Genomic DNA, 17,164 nt, shown 5'->3' on the forward strand with positions numbered 1-17,164 from the left:
TCCATCCTCACTGCCTGCCACCATCCATCCTCAGTGCCTGCCACCCTCCATCCTCACTGCCTGCCACCCTCCAGCCTCACTGCCTGCCACCATCCATCCTCACTCCCTGCCACCCTCCATCCTCACTACCTGCCACCATCCATCCTCACTGCCTGCCACCACCCAGCCCCACTGCCTGCCACCACCCAGCCTCACTGCCTGCCACCATCCATCCTCACTCCCTGCCACCATCCAGCCTCACTCCCTGCCACCATCCATCCTCACTGCCTGCCACCATCCAGCCTCACTGCCTGCCACCATCCAGCCTCACTCCCTGCCACCATCCATCCTCACTGCCTGCCACCCTCCAGCCTCACTACCTGCCACCCTCCAGCCTCACTGCCTGCCACCACCCATCCTCACTGCCTGCCACCATCCAGCCTCACTGCCTGCCACCATCCGGCCTCACTGCCTGCCACCATCCGGCCTCACTGCCTGCCACCATCCATCCTCACTGCCTGCCACCCTCCAGCCTCACTGCCTGCCACCATCCATCCTCACTCCCTGCCACCATCCATCCTCACTGCCTGCCACCATCCAGCCTCACTGCCTGCCACCATCCATCCTCACTGCCTGCCACCATCCAGCCTCACTCCCTGCACGTCAGAGCCACCTCACCCCCCAGCTGCTGCTCTGGAGCTTTTTCCCTGCTCCAGCCTGGCTCTGGAGCTCTGGACGAGCTCTGGACAGGCCCTGGAAGGGCTCCCTGTGCTGAATCAAACCAGAATCAAACCAATCACATGCCCTGTGCCCTTGTAATTACTCAAAATAATTCAGTTTATAAAGCAAAGAATTTCTCCATCTCTCTCCCTTCTCCTTCATCCTGCAACTTACACACACCACATACAAGATTTTCTTTTGGGGCCTTGTTAATCATGAAGCCACATGCTAAAAGGTGGAGTAACTCATTGGGTGAGTGATTTTTAATTTTTAAATTTTTTTTCTCTTTAGGCCTTTTTGAGGTCCGTGCCTTGGAGTATTTGGAGCGTATTCCAGAGACGGAACGAACTGGAATGAACAAAATCCTTCGCAGTCTTGGTAAAGGAACTCCCCTTGCTTTTGTTCATTTTTTTAAAATTAATTGTAGCTATGGAATAATTAATTTGTTACAAAGGAGAGGAAGGTTCCTTCTTCTCCTTATGCACCTGGGTTCCCTTGTTTACATTTACTGTTTCAGGGGACAGTGAACACTGTAAGATTTTTCTTTTCTTTTTAAGCTTTTGTATCTTTAGATAAAATTTGTGGGAGTTGCTGTTCTGAGCGCTTGTTCCTTAACTTTGGTCTGGGCTGAGGACGTGCCCAGGGGACAGAAGTTGTGTCTGCTGGCAGAGGTTCCCATGTGTGGCTTTCCACCTCAGGCTTCTCAGCCTGATGAGTCCTGGAGTGTCTCCAGCTCACAGAATCCCACAATGATTTGGGTGGGAAGGGACCAGTTCTGCCATGGCAGGGACATCTCCCACTGTCCCAGGCTGCTCCAAGCCCTGCCCAGCCTGGCCTTGGACACTGCCAGGGATCTAGGAGCAGCCCCAGCTGCTCTGGGCACCTGTGCCAGGGCCTGCCCACCCTCACCTAAAGCTCCCAATGCTGTTTTTTCTCTGCAGGCAGTAAAATGAAATTCCTCCAGAAGAAGTGACCGGGTGCTGCTGCGGGACAGCGGCGGAGGGGGAACCATGGACCCTGCCCGGGCTGGACTGAGCTGGGCCCCAGGAGGGCCGGGCTGGGCTGGGGGCTCTGCATGAGCTGTGGGAACAACCGGCATGGGGATTGATAACAGCCCATGGATCCATAACCAGTTCCATGGATCGATAACAGCCCATGGATCGATAACAGCCCATGGATCGATAACAGCTCGTGGATCCATAACCAGTTCCCTGGACTGATAACAGCCCATGGATCCATAACCAGTTCCATGGATTGATAACAGCCCGTGGATCGATAACCAGTTACGTGGATCAATAACCAGTTCCCTGGACTGATAACAGCTCATGGATCGATAACCAGTTCCATAGACCGATAAGCAGTTCCATGGATCAATAACAGCCCATCGATCCAACCCTTCACGTGTCTCAGTTCCTTAAGGGGGCGTGGCCTGGCGGGGAGAGGCGGGACCGGGCAGGGAGGGGCGGGACCAGGGGTGGAGTCGCTCCGGGAGAGGCGGAACCGGGCAGGGAGGGGCAGGGCCAGGGTCGGAATTACACCGGGAGGGGCGGCGCAGGCCTGGCAACGCTCCGGGAGCGGCGGGACCGGAGCCGGAGTCAACCGGGAGGGGCGGGGCCTGGGCTGAGGGGCGGGCCGGGAAGGGGCGGGGTTTGATAATTGGGGGCGGGGCTTGCGCCCTAGCCGTGCGCGGTCCCACCGGGCGTGGCGTGAGTGCGCACGCGCAGTGCGCGCGGCCGCGGCCAAGATGTCGGGCCCAGGGCTGGTGGCCGGGGATGTCGTGGTGGACGCGCTGCCTTACTTCGACCAGGGCTACGAGGCTCCGGGCGTGCGGGAGGCGGTGCGTGCGGGGCCGGGGCGGCGGCAGGGAGGGGCCGGGGCGGCGGGCGGGCTGCTCGCCTGCCTGACGGCCCGTGTGCGTTAGGCCGCGGCGCTGGTGGAGGAGGAGACGCGGCGGTACCGGCCGACCAAGAACTACCTGAGCTACCTGCCCGCGCACGACTACAGCGCCTTCGAGGTGAGCTGAGGCGGCTCCCAGAGCCCGGCACGGTCCCTCACCGTACCGCGACCGGGCTCCCGCGCCCCCATAGCCCGGTTGTCCCACTGCGTAACCTGGCTGGGAGAGACCCTGCCTGTCCCCGTCCTTCCCCTGTGCCCACCGCCGTACCCCTCCTGTGTCTCTCCCCCGTTACCCGTTTGTGTCCTGTCCCCGTCCCTCTTCCGTACCCCCCTTATGTGCCCACCGCCGTACCCCTCCTATGTCTCTCCCCGTGTCCCGGCTGTCCCTTCCCCGTTACCTGTTTGTGTCCTGTCCCCGTCCTCCCCACCACACCCCGCTTGTGTCGCCCCTCGTTGTCCCCTCTGTCCCTCACCGCTGCCTTCCCCACAGACCGAGATCATGCGGAACGAGTTCGAGCGCCTGGCGGCCCGGCAGCCCCTGGAGCTGCTCAGTATGAAGAGGTGAGGGGGACCAGCAGGGCCGTGCCCGGTGCCCCGGGGTGAGCCGTGCCCGGTGCCCCAGATGAGCCCCTGCCCTTTGCAGGTACGAGCTGCCCGCCCCCTCCTCCGGGCAGAAGAACGACATCACGGCGTGGCAGGAGTGTGTGAACAATTCCATGGCACAGCTGGAGCACCAGGCCGTGCGCATTGAGAACCTGGAGCTCATGTCCCGGCACGGCTGCAATGCCTGGAAGGTGTACAACGAGTAAGGCCTCAGCTGCTCTGCTGGACACCAAGTTCTGTGTTGAATTTCTGTGTATTTATTGGGTGTAAATCCTTTGGAATGTAGCCTGGAACAGATGAACCCCTGTAAGAGAAAGAAGAGGCTGATCTCAAAGCTGTCTCTGTGGCCAAGAAACAGCATGTGTCTTAATACATCCCAGTCTTAAATGTTGTGGGTTGTTGTTGATGATAGTGGGTGTTAATTAAGGCTACTGATAGCCTGTGAAGGAATAACTCAGTAATGGAAATGAAGATGAGTTACTACAGATCCTGAACTTAGCCTGGAGCTGTAAGAAAGCTGTTTCAAAAGCCAAGAAAAGGTTGTAGAGTGTGGCTGCAGGAAGCACTGGGGCTATTTCAGACAGAGAATTTTAATGCCCGCTTTTGAGAAGAGTTGGCTGAGCCTTAGATAAAAGAGTAGGCCAAAGGAATTCCAAACTGAGAGAAGGCAGGGAGTTCCTGAGCTCAGAGAGAAGGAAAGCAGGTAAAGGATCTGCTGGCTGGGCCAAGGTGCTGCAGGGACTTGTTGGATCCTTAACTCTGAGAAGTTAAATGTCAGCTGAAATGGGCCTGATTTACCATTTGTGTGTTTTTAATGCTTTGCTTGCATTCTGTCATCAGGCACCTGGTTCATATGATAGAACAAGCCCAGAAAGAGCTTCAGAAATTGAGGTGGGTCATTCTTATTTATATTTTTGTACTGAAATTGTAAGTGAACCTTTCTCTCTCCCCCATGCTATACAGAGGAAGATGTATGTGCTGGCTGCTGCCATGGTCACAGGGAAAAAGACTCAGTAAAATCAATAATTAAGAAATGTGACCCTGCTCTCCCCAGACAGTCACATTCATCATGTATCATGAGTCTGTTCTGCTCAAAATTCTGTGTTTGTTGTTTGAACCTCTGCTCTGGATTTGTGGAATCCTCCCTGAAGTTACCAGAAGTAAAATTTCATTTTACCACTGATAATTTAATGTGCAGTTGTCTCTGTAAGAACATCTTCCCTCATGCTGGATTTGGCCTTTTATTTATCTCAGGGTTCTCTGTCAGCCCTGTACTGAGATTTGTCCATCTGGATGTTGTCATTACAGTCCTGGCTACACAAATGTTTTCTGGCAGTACTTCTAGGGATTGAGTGTACTTGGAAATTAGCAACAGGTACTGCAGATGCCAAAGAAATGAGGAAATAAAAATACATCTTTTTCTCCCCAGGAAAAATATTCAAGACCTGAACTGGCAGAGGAAGAACATGCAGCTCACAGCAGGGGCTAAGCTGAGAGAGATGGAATCCACGTGAGTATTGATATTTCTCTGTTAACCCTTCCACAGCTTTCCCCATTGCTTGAAATTCACTTGGAATTCAGTGATGCTTTGGTGCTGCTGTAGAATACTGCTCCTTTGCAGGAAGTGTTTTAAAATATTTGTAGTTTGCTTCCATATTGTATTTGCTGAGGTTGAGTGAATCAACAGGTGGGAAGAGGGTATATTTATTAGATGTTTCAAATTTCCTAAATTCTCTTAAACTCTTCTTTATCCCAATATTGGCAGTTGGTGGATGAGTTAAGTCATTATTTTTTTTGTGTTTTCAGGTTTAACAGGATTAAAAATTACTCATTGTCACTTTGGTTGTTCCAATGACCATTGATGTCAACTGAGGATTATCATGTGTTAGGAAGAATACTGCTTTATTTGGTGTTTCTGCTTGCTTTGGAGCAATTTGGTTGTATTTGATTTTTAACCAGAGGACTGTTACATAACACCTAAAGGCTCTTTTTATTTCTTTTCCCTTCCAGGTGGGTCTCTCTTGTCAGTAAAAATTATGAGATTGAACGAACTATTGTGCAGCTGGAAAATGAAATTTCACAAATCAAGCAGCAGCATGGAGAAGCAAACAAGGAGAATATCCAGCAAGACTTTCAGTGAATTAATCCTGACTTATCTTAGTGCTGCATGTGTTAAAAGCTACAAAGCAGACACTTTGGAGCTGCTGTGTCTGTAGACACCTCTAGCTGCAGTTGAGTGAGGTGGTAAAAGGGTATTTCCATCCTTTCTTTTCCTTGTTTTAAATTCTAGGAGGAGGTAGGGTGGACTCTAAACATTCTGTTTAAATGTACTACAGCCACCACTAAATGTACTGTGAATTGTTTCACTTTTTCTATACTTAAAGCAGGAGCTCTTAAAGCAGGAGCTTGTGTTGTGTTTTCCCCTACACCTTTAATAAATCCTGTTTTGCTATTTCTCTGGTTTCTGCTTCATGTCCAAAGCCCAGAGCTGTGGAGAGGAGATGGCTGGGCCAGGTGGATCCTGAGAATCCCCTGCAGGGGAAGTGGGGGGAAACTGGAATTTGGGGTGGGGAAGTGTCTGTGCAGCACTGGGGCTGTGCAGTGCCCACAGAGGAGCTGGGTAATAATTGGCATTGACTCCATGATTCAAAGGAGGCTGATCAATCTCTTTATTATATTATATCATTATTAAGAAACCCATGGCTTTTATAGATAGTATACAAATATAATATACAAATATCATATAATGGTTCACCTAATTGGTCCTCCAGTCCAAACACCATCACCATTGGCTAATTAGGAAACCACCCTTCGGTAAATAAATCTCACATGTTCACAATAGCAGGTGCAGTAAGTGAAGATAAGAATTGTTTCTCATTCTTTGATCTCCTCACAGCCTTCCCCAGAAAGGCCTGGGAAAGTTGTGTGTCACTGTATGTGGCCACAGAGCTGCTGCCATGTGCCACCTCCTGCCCTGTTCCTGATGTTGGGAATAATTCCTGATCTTCCTGCTCCCACTGCCCTGTCCCCATCTCTGACTCCCATCCTGATGCACTGCTCCATGTCCTGGTGCCCTTTTCCCTATGCTGCTGTGCCATTCCCCATCCTGCTGCTCTGCTCACCATCCCAGTGGGATATTCCCAATCCAGGTCTGCTATTTCCTGTTCCTGATGCCCTATTCCCCATCCTGGTCCATCATCCCCATCCTGGTGTCCTATTCCCCTTCCCCATGGCTGTTCCTTATCCCAGTGCTTTGTTCCCTATCCCAGCGGGTTATTCCCTGTCCTGGTGCCCCATTCTCCCACCCCAGTGCATTATTCCCAGTCCCAATGGGTCATTCCCTTTCCTGGAGCGTTATTCCCCATCCCAATGGGTATAACCCATGCCGATGGATATTCCCCGTCCTGATGGGTTATTCCCGGGGCGTTATTCCCCTTCCCTCTGGGTATTCCCCGTCTTCACGCGTTATTCCCCGTCCCCTGTGGGTTATTCCCCTCCCCCGTGGGTTATTTCCCAGCCTGTGTGTGTCATTTCCCGTACGGAAGGGTTATTCCCCACCTCGGTGCGGTATTCCCCCTCCCGATGGGGCATTCCCCAGCCCAGTGCGGTGTTTGCCGGTGCGGTATTCCCCAGCCCAGTGCGTTATTCCCCAGCCCGGTGCGCTGTTCCCGATGCGTTATTCCCTATTCCCGGTGCGCGGTTCTCTATTCCCAGTGCATTATTCCCTATTCCCGGTACGTTATTCCCCAGCCCGGTGATCCGTTCCCGAGGGCGTTCCCGAAGGGGGCGTGGCCACGCCCCTACCGCCACCACCGCCCAATAGGCTCTCAGCCGTCGGCACAAAGCCCCGCCTCCCCGTGACGTCACAACCCGCCCTCCCGGCCGCGCCGTTGCCGCGGGAGCGCGCGCGCGTGCGCGGCGCCGGTCCCGCCCGGTCCCGCCCGGTGACGCGGTGACGCGGAGCGTGCGCGGAGCGGGGTCGGGTTCAAAGGAGGAAACATGGCGGAAAACAAAGGAGGCGGCGGCGGCGGGGACGCGGCCGCCGAGGCCGCGCCGGGTGGCGGCGGCTGTCTGGAGCCTCCCGCCGGCTCGCCGTCCGCCGCCGCGCCGCCCGAGGAGCGCGAGAGCCCCGGGGCGGCGGCGGCGGAGCGCGGCGGCGGCGAGGCCGAGGCCGAGGCGGCGGCGGGGCCCGGTGCGGCGGCGGGGCCCGGCCCCAGCCCGGTGCCGCCGCTGACGCCCGCGGCGCCGGGGCCGTTCTCGCTGCTGGACACGTGCGCGGTGTGCGCGCAGAGCCTGCAGAGCCGGCGGGAGGCCGAGCCCAAGCTGCTGCCCTGCCTGCACTCCTTCTGCCGCCGCTGCCTGCCCGAGCCCGAGCGCCAGCTCACCGTGCCCGTGCCCGGCGGCGCCAACGGCGACGTGCAGCAAGGTGAGCGCGGGGCTCCTCCGGGACATCCCGTACACAGCGCGGGGATCCCCGGGCCCGTCCGGGAGCGCGGGGGCTGCGATCGGGATGCTGCGATCGGGGGGCTGCGATCGGGATGCTGCGATCGGGGGGCTGCGGCAGCGCAGGGGCGGCGGGGATCGGAAGCTCTCGGGAGCGCGGATCGCGGCCGGGGCTGTCCGTCCCGGGAAGGACGGACCTGTTGGAGCGGGCAGAGTTGGTGGGAGGGGTGGAGCAGCCCTGCTCTGAGGGGATTGGGGTTTTCTGGAGAAGAGAAGCTCCAGGGAGACCCCAAAGCCTCTCCCGATGCCTAAAGGAAGTAGGTAATAAAAATAAGGACAGAGTTTTTAGCGGCACCTGTTGCGATAGGACCGGGGGTAATGGTTTTAAACTGGAGCAGGATCGGTTTAGATTAAGTGTAAGGAAGAAATGTTTACCATGAGGGTGTTAAAACATCGGAACAAATTGCTCAGGGAGGCGGTGGAAACATTTCAGTGTCAGGCTGGACCAGGCTCCGAGCAACCTGCTCGAATCTGAGATGTCCCTGCCCGTGACAGGGGGGTTGCACTAATGCCCTTTAAAGGCCCTTTCCAACCCCAAATATTCTGTCATTCTCTCCTCCTGTGTGTTTTGTGTTGGCTCTCAGCGGTGACACAGCGAGGGTGGGCAGCTGCTGGGTTCTCCAGCGCTGGGGTGAAACGTGTCTGGTTAAATTGAGATTCACTCTTGTTGCAGTATGACCCGCCCAGGTGGGAACGCTGTGTGCACTGCCCCTGCTTTGCCGAGCACTGAGATAAAACCTTGCAGTGCTGTTTGTCAGCTCTGCCTCTACAGAATTTGTACCAGGGAACAGGAGTGCACTGCTCCTTCCACCTGCTCTTAGCAGAACCGCAGCTTGGGTTTGATTTTTCTTTTCTAAAATGTGTTCAGGGATGGGATTGAAAAGCTTTGAGAGCTTTAGATGGGGTGACTCACGGGCTGTGTGTACAGAGCAAAGTAGGGCCCTTGTAAGTGGTTTTGCAGGTCCTAAATGGGCTCTCTGGTCAGGGAGACCTTGTTTGGTGACATCTTTATACTCAAGCCCTTCCTGTGTTCCTCAGTGAGGGAATTAACTTGGCTTGGTAGAGATTTTTTCATCCAGACTGTTCAGAAGTCCATCTAGGATGTGATCTTAGGAAGTTCGTTGGTGTTAAAAAGATAATGTATTAAATACAGTTTACCTATGCACTCAGGTGGTTTTGTGATCCATGTCTTTAAATTCCACATTCTACATTTTGTGTTATATCATAGAGTGACAGAGTGATTTGGTTTGGAGGGGACTTCAAAACCCATCCAGTCCCACCCCTGCCTTGGACAGGGACACTTTCCACTATCCCAGGTTGCTCCAAACCCCATCCAGCCTGGCCTTGAACACTTCCAGGGATCCAGAGGCAGCCCCAGCTGCTCTGGGCACCTGTGCCAGGGCCTGCCCACCCTCCCAGAGCAGTGATCTGCCAGTGACACACACAGAACTTGGGAAGCAGGGTTTATTTTGTTAGCAATTAGCAGGATTATCTGAGTCCTGCTGTGTCTGTGGGAGGTGTCTTCCCCACAGGTGTGGGAACCACTGGGTACAAACTGGAATATCACTTCTTGTTGTACACGTTTTAAGAATGCTTGTTGGTGTGCTTTGGTGTAGAAAGAGTTTGTGTTTGGACTGTTGCAACAAAAAAGTTTTAGGTGATGTGAGCAAGGTGCAGGAGCATCTTTGATGTGAGGAGAGACTGCAGGGCTGGGCCTGGTTAGTCTGGAGAAGGGAAGACTGAAAGGGGATCCCATCAATCTGTAGGAATATTTCCAGGCTGGGTCAGAGGATGGTGTCAGGCTCGTTTCAGTGGTGCCCAGGGCAGCCAAGGAGCAATGGCCATCAATTATAACCCAAGGAGTTCCACCTGAGTGAGAAAGAAATTCTTGCTGTGGAGGGTGGCAGAGCCCCGGAGCAGCTGCCCAGGGAAGGGGTGGAGTCTCCTTTTCTGGACACATTCCAAACCCACCTGGACACATTCCTGAGCCATCTGCTCCAGGTGACTGGGTGATCTGCACAGGTCCCTTCCAACTCAGGTGCTGCTGTGGGATTGTCTTGTAGGGCTGTGGATCCAGCTGTGGATCCAGCTGTGGTGCCACCTCAGCCTGCACGAGCACAGGAACTGGCAGCTACACCCTGATGTCTCTGGATATTTAGTTTTAATCTCTGTTTCCTTAGGAAAGTAGGAAATGCTCTTGGGCCAAAATTTGGCTGGAGTCAAATATTTCCAATTTCTAGAGGGAATCTCCTCAAGGACTTATAAGGAGAAATTAGTTTCTTTTATATTTGGTACTTTTCCAGTTGGGATTAAAAGTACACCCTGAAATATGGTAAGATTGGCTCATCCTCAGCTGAGGGTGGGCCATGGACCAGCAGAGGCATTTTTGTGGGCAGCTCTCTGCACCTTGACGCTGGAATCAGTTGGAATCATGGAATCATATTATGCACAATGTTATGGAGTGGCACAGGAGATGGTTACCAGTAAATCAGACAGAAAATGGACATTCTGAGCCTCCTGAGAGGCACCACAGTGCTTAGTCACACAGGTTCCTTCCCTCTTCTGGTAGTCACAAAGTGTGAAGTGTTACTTCCACTTCTGCTGATTCTCAAGTCTCCTTCATGACGAGCAGGTGCTTTTTCATGAAGGAAGAATTCAAGAGAAATGGCACCTGTAGCTGTACCTGGGGCAGGTTACCAGGCTCTCACTGCTGGATTGTGTCCCTACTATATTTCAGCATCTCTTCACATAAACCAGAAAAGTACAAGTGATGTTTTCCTGGTTGCTTTCTTAATTAGTTTGAGAGTTTGCTCAGTGAGAGCTGTCAGGACTTGAAACAGTAGATATGTGTATTTATTGGGTAAAAGCTGTGGAAAAGGAGTGTGAGGTTGGTGCCCCAGAGCAGTTCTGTGAGTGACAGCGCCTCCTCTGCCCTCCTGGAGATTTGGATCTGGATCAGCATCTCTGCCTCTGCCAGGCTCCCACTCCCTTCAGAGCCACTGCTGAGGAAGGCAGAAGAATCACCTCAATTCCTAAAAGTTAGAGAATCCCTGACTAAAGCTTAAAAGAATGATCTGAAGTTGTGGTTTGTTGTATTAAAAACAAGTTCTTGGTGGGTCATACCTGTTTTGCTGGTGAAAAGGGTTTATTTTGCTGTTGATTACATTTATGTAGGGAAAAAATAGAAAATTCTTGTTTTATATATTTAAAACATATGCATTTGTTTAACATGAAAATCGTATAATATCATATTCAGTTTAATTTCTAAATTGGTTATGGGAATGTGCATTTTATATAATATTTCAGTTAATATAATATATTAATTCATATAATATTTCAGCATTCATATAATATTTCAGTTTAATTTAACTGAATATCATATCATATTCAGTTTAATTTCTAAATTGGTTATGGGAATGAGCATTTTATTTGGTGGATGGGTGATTTTGTGGTGGTGTTTCAGCTGTCCAACTGGACTCCTCCTTTCAGCCCGAGTAGCTTACAAGGAAATGCCTGCATTTGTATCACAGTATTCTGAAAAAAATCCCTGATTTCCAAGTTAGAGATTTCAGACTGTAACAGATTCTGTAAAACAACTTCTCCTGCACCTGCTGCTCCTGGAGGTGAGGTTGTTTTGTAGTTTCACTGCCTGGGTGAGAGATTTCCACTCTCTCTAAAGAAGATTATCTCAGCAGAGAGAGCGTGGGGCTCTCCCAGCTCCTTGGGAATGCCCCAATTCCAATTAGGCTGAAAAACCAAATGAGCTGAAAAACCTCCACAGTTGGTTGTGTGTGTAAACTGAGGAACAGCACATTTACTACCAGAGCTGTGATGTGTGGTACCAGAAATGGGTTTGATGTGCTGAATTCAGCTCCTGTACCCACTGCTGCTGTGTTGTATTAATCACACATAAAGGATTTTTTTTTCTTTTTTTTTTTTAATTTGCTGTGAAAGGAGAACATAAAAGGTCTGATGTGTATAAGGATGTGACATATTCCTTACCCTGAGTTTGGTGGGAGTTACTGTATTTTCAGTCTAAAAGAATGAAAATTCCTGCATCAAATAAGGCTCTTTAAGCTGTTTAAATCCAGCATCTTAAGTTTTATTAAACTGGATGTGAGTAGACATCACCTGAACTCTTTTGATTCTTTACTTTTCCCCTGTGTTCATAAGTGAGGCTCAAGACTATATGCTGAGTCCTGGAAAATATTCAGTTCATATTCTGGACTTACTAAAAATCTTGCTGTGAAACTTAAATTTCAGTTTAAATTAATAGTGTATTGTAAAATATTTCCATCAGACAACATTAAGGCATGTGTTATTTTTATAAGAATTAATATCTATGGCAGCTGTAATTTGTTTTTATTATTAACTATAATGTATTGTCAGTTCAGTGTGTGATAATTGCAATATAGTCAAGGATTGTTCAAAAAACAAAAAGCTGAGCTAGGAATAGACCTTGAAAGCAGGTAATTTTTTAAAGTGTATTTTTATTCTGACAGATTTCAATCTGATTGTATCACTCCCTTGACCTGTGAGGGTTTGTTTCAAGGTCTAATCACTGAAATTAGAGCAGGGTTTTGATGTATGGCTGTGCAGAAACATGTTTGAACCATTGCAGTGCTAAGAGAAATAAATATTATGCACAATATTATGGAGTAACTACTATTGGATTTGTCACCCAGTCAATGGGACCTGGCAGGGATTCATTCCTGAGAGGGTGATTCCCTGCCAAGCCTGAGCCCAGAAGGAAACCTGGAGTTACTGGGTTGCACAAGTGCTTGCAAATATTTCCTGAACTGGGAAGTTTCGTTGTCATTGTGATGCCTTGAGAAGGCTGAGCTGGAAGAGAGACCAGGCAGAGTTAGAGAATAAAGCAGGGATTTATTAAAACTCTCAGAGTTACAGAATAAAGCAGGGATTTATTAAAAGCCTCAATGGATCCACCTTGGGCAGCACAAGAGCCCAGCCAGGGCTGCACCCAAGATGAACCCAAATGATCACAAAATGAACCCAAGATGAACCAAAATGGTCACAAAATGGACACATGGGGTCTCTCACTTTGATAAGTTTTAGTCTATTTGCATATTGGAGTTAATTGTCCAATTACAGCTTTAGGTTATGAAGTCCCATCTTTGTTTTTCTCTCTTCAGCCCACGTTGTTTGTGCTCTTGGGCCTGGAATTTGGGTGACTGTCCTTGGTCCCCAGCTGGAGAAGGAATTATTTTTTCTCCCCACTCTGAAGAGAGTTCACCATCCCCTTATAAGAAGCTCAGACCCACACACTAAATCAGCACAGAATCTGAAAAATACAAAAGCTAAAGCTGAGGCATCAGTTGTGACAGTGTAAATATCTGAAAGGACTTGAATTATCTCCTCAGCATTTCTGTGGGGGGAATCAGTGTGGCACTGCCCCCTGCCCAAGGCTCTGTGTGGAACCAGATGCCTCAAATGGTGCTGCTTGCTCTACAGAATGTAGATTTTGGGAGGTTGACTGTCAGGGGATGATGTGGTGGTTTCAGGCTTGTGCTCATTGCAGTCTCCCATGGATCAGCAGAATTTGAAGCCATTCTTTGGCACAAACTGGTTGGAGTGGGCATCACTGGGGTGGGGTGGCAGGGCCAGGTGTGCCCAGCCCCAGCCCTGCCCAGAGCTGCTTTGGTGACAGCAGTGACAGGAGGCTCCTCCAGCCTGCTCCAGGGGTGCTGGGATGAGCAGTGCTGGACCATCCTCCTTGGAGCCTGGGGAGCACAAATCCCTTTGCTCCTGCTGGCACTGGCCTGGGGGAATCAGAAAAACAGAAACTTTCTCAGACACTGAAGGGTTTGGTCTGCAGACTTGGGAGAAGCTCGGATTGATGTAAAAATAAAATACACAGGCATTTAGCAGAAAAATCCTAAACTTATATTTCTGTAGCTGTAATTAGGACTATACCTTGTGTAAGTGAGAAACTGTGTTGATAAGATGGTGAAGGGTTTCTAATGTAGGGGTGAGGTACAGAATAAACTGAGAGTTTAGAAGTTATAATAGAAGCATCTGTGTGCAAGTGAGATAGAAACCATTGGACAAGAGTATCCTCAGTGCACCAGTAGCAAGTAAAGGTGATAGGTCAGAAAAGCAAAATAAACCCTGTAACAGCTGTCCATTGGGTTAGAAAGTTCTGTATTGGGCTGTGACAAAGAAACTTGTGATTACTCTGGGGTTATGGCTGAATGCTTGCTCCTCCAAAATCTCAGAGCCTCTGAGACTGATGTTCATCTGAGCAATAAATCATTTTATTTGAAAATAGTTCCATCCCTTCATTTTTAGCAGTGACAGTGATACTGTCCAGCCCTTGCTGTGCAGCCCAGGCTCTGCCCCTGCCCCACAGGCAGTGCTCAGGTCTCTCCTCACCCCTGTGAGCTCCAGCCCTGAGCTCTTGGCTCACCACTGCTGGGTTTGCCCCAGTTTGGGAGTCTGTCCTGTACTGGGAGCCCTGTACTGTGTGGTCTCTTGGAGTGCTGAGCAGGAGGAGCTATCATTGTCACTGTTAGTAATGCAGGGATTGGGCTATTTTCAAACTAAACCAATTTATTGCTCAGATGAACATCGGTCTCAGAGGCTGTGAGATTTTGGAGGAGCAGGCAGTTGGCCATAGCTCGAGGGTAATCACAAGATTTTTTGTCACAAGGCAATATAGAACTTTCTAAGCCAATGGACAGTTGTTACAGGGTTTATTTTGCTTTTCTGACCTATCACCTTTACTTACTTCTACTGCTCTGCAGATACTTTTATCTAATGGGCTTTTTACTCACAGGCCCACCTATGTTTCTGTTATAACTTCTAAACTCTGAGCTTATTCTGTACAACCTCACCCCTACATTAGAAACCCTTCACCATTTTATCAACACAGTTTCTCACTTACACAAGGTATAGTCTTAATTACAGATATAGAAACAAAAGTTTATGATTTTTCTGCTAAATGTCTGTGTATTGTATTTTTACATCAATCCAAGCTTCTCCCAAGGCTGCAGATCAAACCCTGCAGTGTCTCTGGAGGTTTCTGTTTTTCTCATTCCCACAAGGAAGGATGGCTGTCCTTGTCCTGCTGCTGCAGCCTGGGACACGTTGCTGTCTTTTGAAGGATCTGCTCCTGGCTCCTGTTCAACTTGTTGTCCATAATACTTCAAACATTTTATTTTAGGGTATTGAGGTCAAACTTACTTCTTTATCCTCTTTTTTTTTTTTTTATATATAGTTTCAGTACTCCAAGTGTTATGAAGCATCTAAAAATTGATAAAGATTTTTGTGGTACAATCTTACATTTCTGTAAGATTCAGGGCTGAATCTTACAGAAATAGGAATTCTAGTATGTAAGTAGAGGTGTTTAAGAACACAAGTGTTTGGGGTCAGTGTTTGAATAAACTTTGAATTTATTAATTTGAACTGCTGGAAAGACTCACTGTGATGTCCCAGGGATGGAGAGGATCCATTGGGTGCTGCTGAGGTGCCAAGGGATTTTTGGATCTCATACATCATGTGCATGATCTGCCCTCCCTTGTTCATCCATGCCATCATCATTCAGATCAATAACTCTCTTAATTATTCCATTATTGCTTTTTGTTCTCAGTGAGATTTCACTGGGCTGTGATGTGTTTATTTTAAGTTGATTGAAGTCAGCTTGGAAGCCAACAAATGAATTTGGAGCCCTCAGTGTGGTGCTTCTTCTAAAAGTTCCTTATTTTGCTTTGGCTGCTGTGGTGGATTTAGGCTGTAGATGAATTTCCTTGGCTCCTTGTGTGTGTTCCCCTTTCTTTTCACCCCACCTCCCTCTTCTCTTGCAGGGCTGGAGGCTTCTGTAATGTTTGTAAACAAAAAACTAAAAATCCAGATCAAGAGGATGGCTGGAGGTGGATTTGGTAGGGGAACAGGTTCATTCTTACTGGCTCAGGAAGCCTTGTTGTTGTACAGCTGCTCCCTCCAACATCTGAGGGAATTCCAGAAGGAAATGCCCAGAAGGGTGGGTAGGGAGCAAAGAAGATTCAGAAAATTCCAGTTTTTTTCTGGTGCTAAATCAATGGGTATGAGTTGAACACACACTGATTTCTGAATCTCAGGCTGGAGTGGGGACAGTAGGCAAAGAGTTGACATGAGTGTCTCTGTTTTGATCCTACAAGACTGGAAATACAGAGAAATCAACCATCCTTGAAATTCAGCAGTATTTTAGTATTGTTGGTATTGCTATGTCAGCCTGGAGAAAGCAATTCTAAGCAGGTTTTTAATACTTGTTTTATTGAAACTAATTCAAGATGAAACCTGTTGAAAAAATTACCTGTTTTGAGATGCATTCAGAGGAACATAGTTACCCTTGGGGAGTGTTAAACTTAAATATATAAAAAGGTATAAAATATATAAATATATTTATATATTTAAATATATAAATAGAAATATAATTATATTTATATTTAATATATACTCTGTGAATACCTTTTATATATTTAAGTTTATATATATAAATATATATAAATATATATTTATTTATAAATATATATAAATAAATAGATAAAAATATATAAAAATATATATGTATAAATATATATAAATAAATGTATAAATATATATATAAATATACATATATATATATATATATATATATATATATATATATATATATATATAAAGAGTTCTGAGTTACAATTAAGAAAAATACTTGTGTTGCAGCTTTAGGTGTGAGTTGGGAGTGGTAGATTGAAAGCAGCTTCCACTTGAAATCTCAAGGTTTTTACAGTGTTCCAGAGTGATTTGCTGCTGGATTTTTAGCAGGGTTTTTAGAAAAACAAAATCAACTTTCCTCCTGAGTTTACTTCACTCTGGTGCTTTCTGACATGCTTTGATGTCAGTGCTGTGGCTCAGTGTGCTCTATCTCCACCATAAGCAGTTAAAAGGATTACAGAGATGCTGCTCTCATTAGTGTTCTTAAAGTCTTGGACAAATCAGGAGATCTGATTTGCAGTTTAAGGAGATGTGCCTGCAGTTGTATAACTGCCAGTGAAATCTCTGTGCTGCTGGGACAGAGCCTTGCCCTGGGCTCCTTGCGTGGGGAGGGCAGCTCTGGAGCCTCCAGGAAGATTTTTGGTGTTATTGGTTTCATCCTTGCTCCTGCTTTGCAGGAAGGGCTCCCAGTGGGGCAGGAGCAGCCCTTCCCAGTTCAGGGAGCATTTCTGGGATGTCCCAAAATTCCCATTGCTCCTGCTTTGCAGTGACCTGTGCTCCCAGTGGGGCAGGAGCAGCCCTTCCCAGTTCAGGGAGCATTTCTGGGATGTCCCAAAATTCCCATTTACAGCAGTGTGGGCTCTGCTCCAGCTCCCAGCCATGTGCTGCTCCCATGGGCAGGTTCCTGGAGCTCCTACAGATCCATCCCTGAGCACATTCCTGGGTTTCTCTCGGTGCTTTGTGTTGCTCCTCAGCTCCTGAAAGGCTCAGG

General features: G+C 48.6%; 3 protein-coding genes across 7 annotated transcripts in view; all 3 read left to right on the plus strand.

Moving 5' to 3' along the window:
• Positions 1-2,097, plus strand: part of DENND2C (DENN domain containing 2C) — a 29,742-nt gene extending 27,645 nt beyond the window's left edge. Inside the window, 2 exon segments of the mRNA XM_071449953.1 lie at positions 991-1,077; positions 1,641-2,097. Coding sequence (XP_071306054.1) covers positions 991-1,077; positions 1,641-1,672 — 119 coding nt within the window. The 3' untranslated portion in view covers positions 1,673-2,097.
• Positions 2,098-2,378: 281 nt separating this feature from the next.
• On the plus strand, positions 2,379-5,650 carry BCAS2 (BCAS2 pre-mRNA processing factor). The gene is made up of 7 exons (XM_071449954.1): positions 2,379-2,536; positions 2,621-2,713; positions 3,086-3,156; positions 3,239-3,400; positions 4,039-4,089; positions 4,628-4,708; positions 5,209-5,650. The coding sequence occupies exons 1-7, from the start codon at positions 2,444-2,446 to the stop codon at positions 5,336-5,338; spliced, it is 681 nt and encodes a 226-aa protein (XP_071306055.1). The 5' UTR covers positions 2,379-2,443; the 3' UTR covers positions 5,339-5,650.
• A 1,532-nt stretch (positions 5,651-7,182) lies between these two features.
• The window catches only part of TRIM33 (tripartite motif containing 33), a 49,456-nt gene continuing 39,474 nt past the window's right edge, over positions 7,183-17,164 (plus strand). For all 5 annotated transcript variants that reach the window (XR_011682900.1, XR_011682901.1, XR_011682899.1 and 2 more), the window contains exon 1: positions 7,183-7,624. Coding sequence is in view for 2 of the 5 variants with exons in the window: in XM_071450452.1 (XP_071306553.1) it covers positions 7,198-7,624 (427 nt within the window). In the remaining 3 variants the exon portion in view is untranslated. The remainder of the gene's footprint in view (positions 7,625-17,164) is intronic.

The sequence above is a fragment of the Agelaius tricolor genome, unplaced genomic scaffold (genome assembly GCF_023055355.1).
Source record: "Agelaius tricolor isolate 1412-34295 unplaced genomic scaffold, bAgeTri1.0.p SCAF_30, whole genome shotgun sequence".
NCBI lineage: Eukaryota > Metazoa > Chordata > Aves > Passeriformes > Icteridae > Agelaius > Agelaius tricolor.

Bases quoted from the DNA above. Each gene is read 5' to 3' on its own strand.
- BCAS2 (XM_071449954.1), top strand. From the start codon at position 2,444: ATGTCGGGCCCAGGGCTGGTGGCCGGGGATGTCGTGGTGGACGCGCTG. The intron at 2,714-3,085 runs GTGAGCTGAGGC...CCTTCCCCACAG, and splicing joins ACGACTACAGCGCCTTCGAG to ACCGAGATCATGCGGAACGA. The intron at 4,090-4,627 runs GTGGGTCATTCT...TTTTCTCCCCAG, and splicing joins AAAGAGCTTCAGAAATTGAG to GAAAAATATTCAAGACCTGA.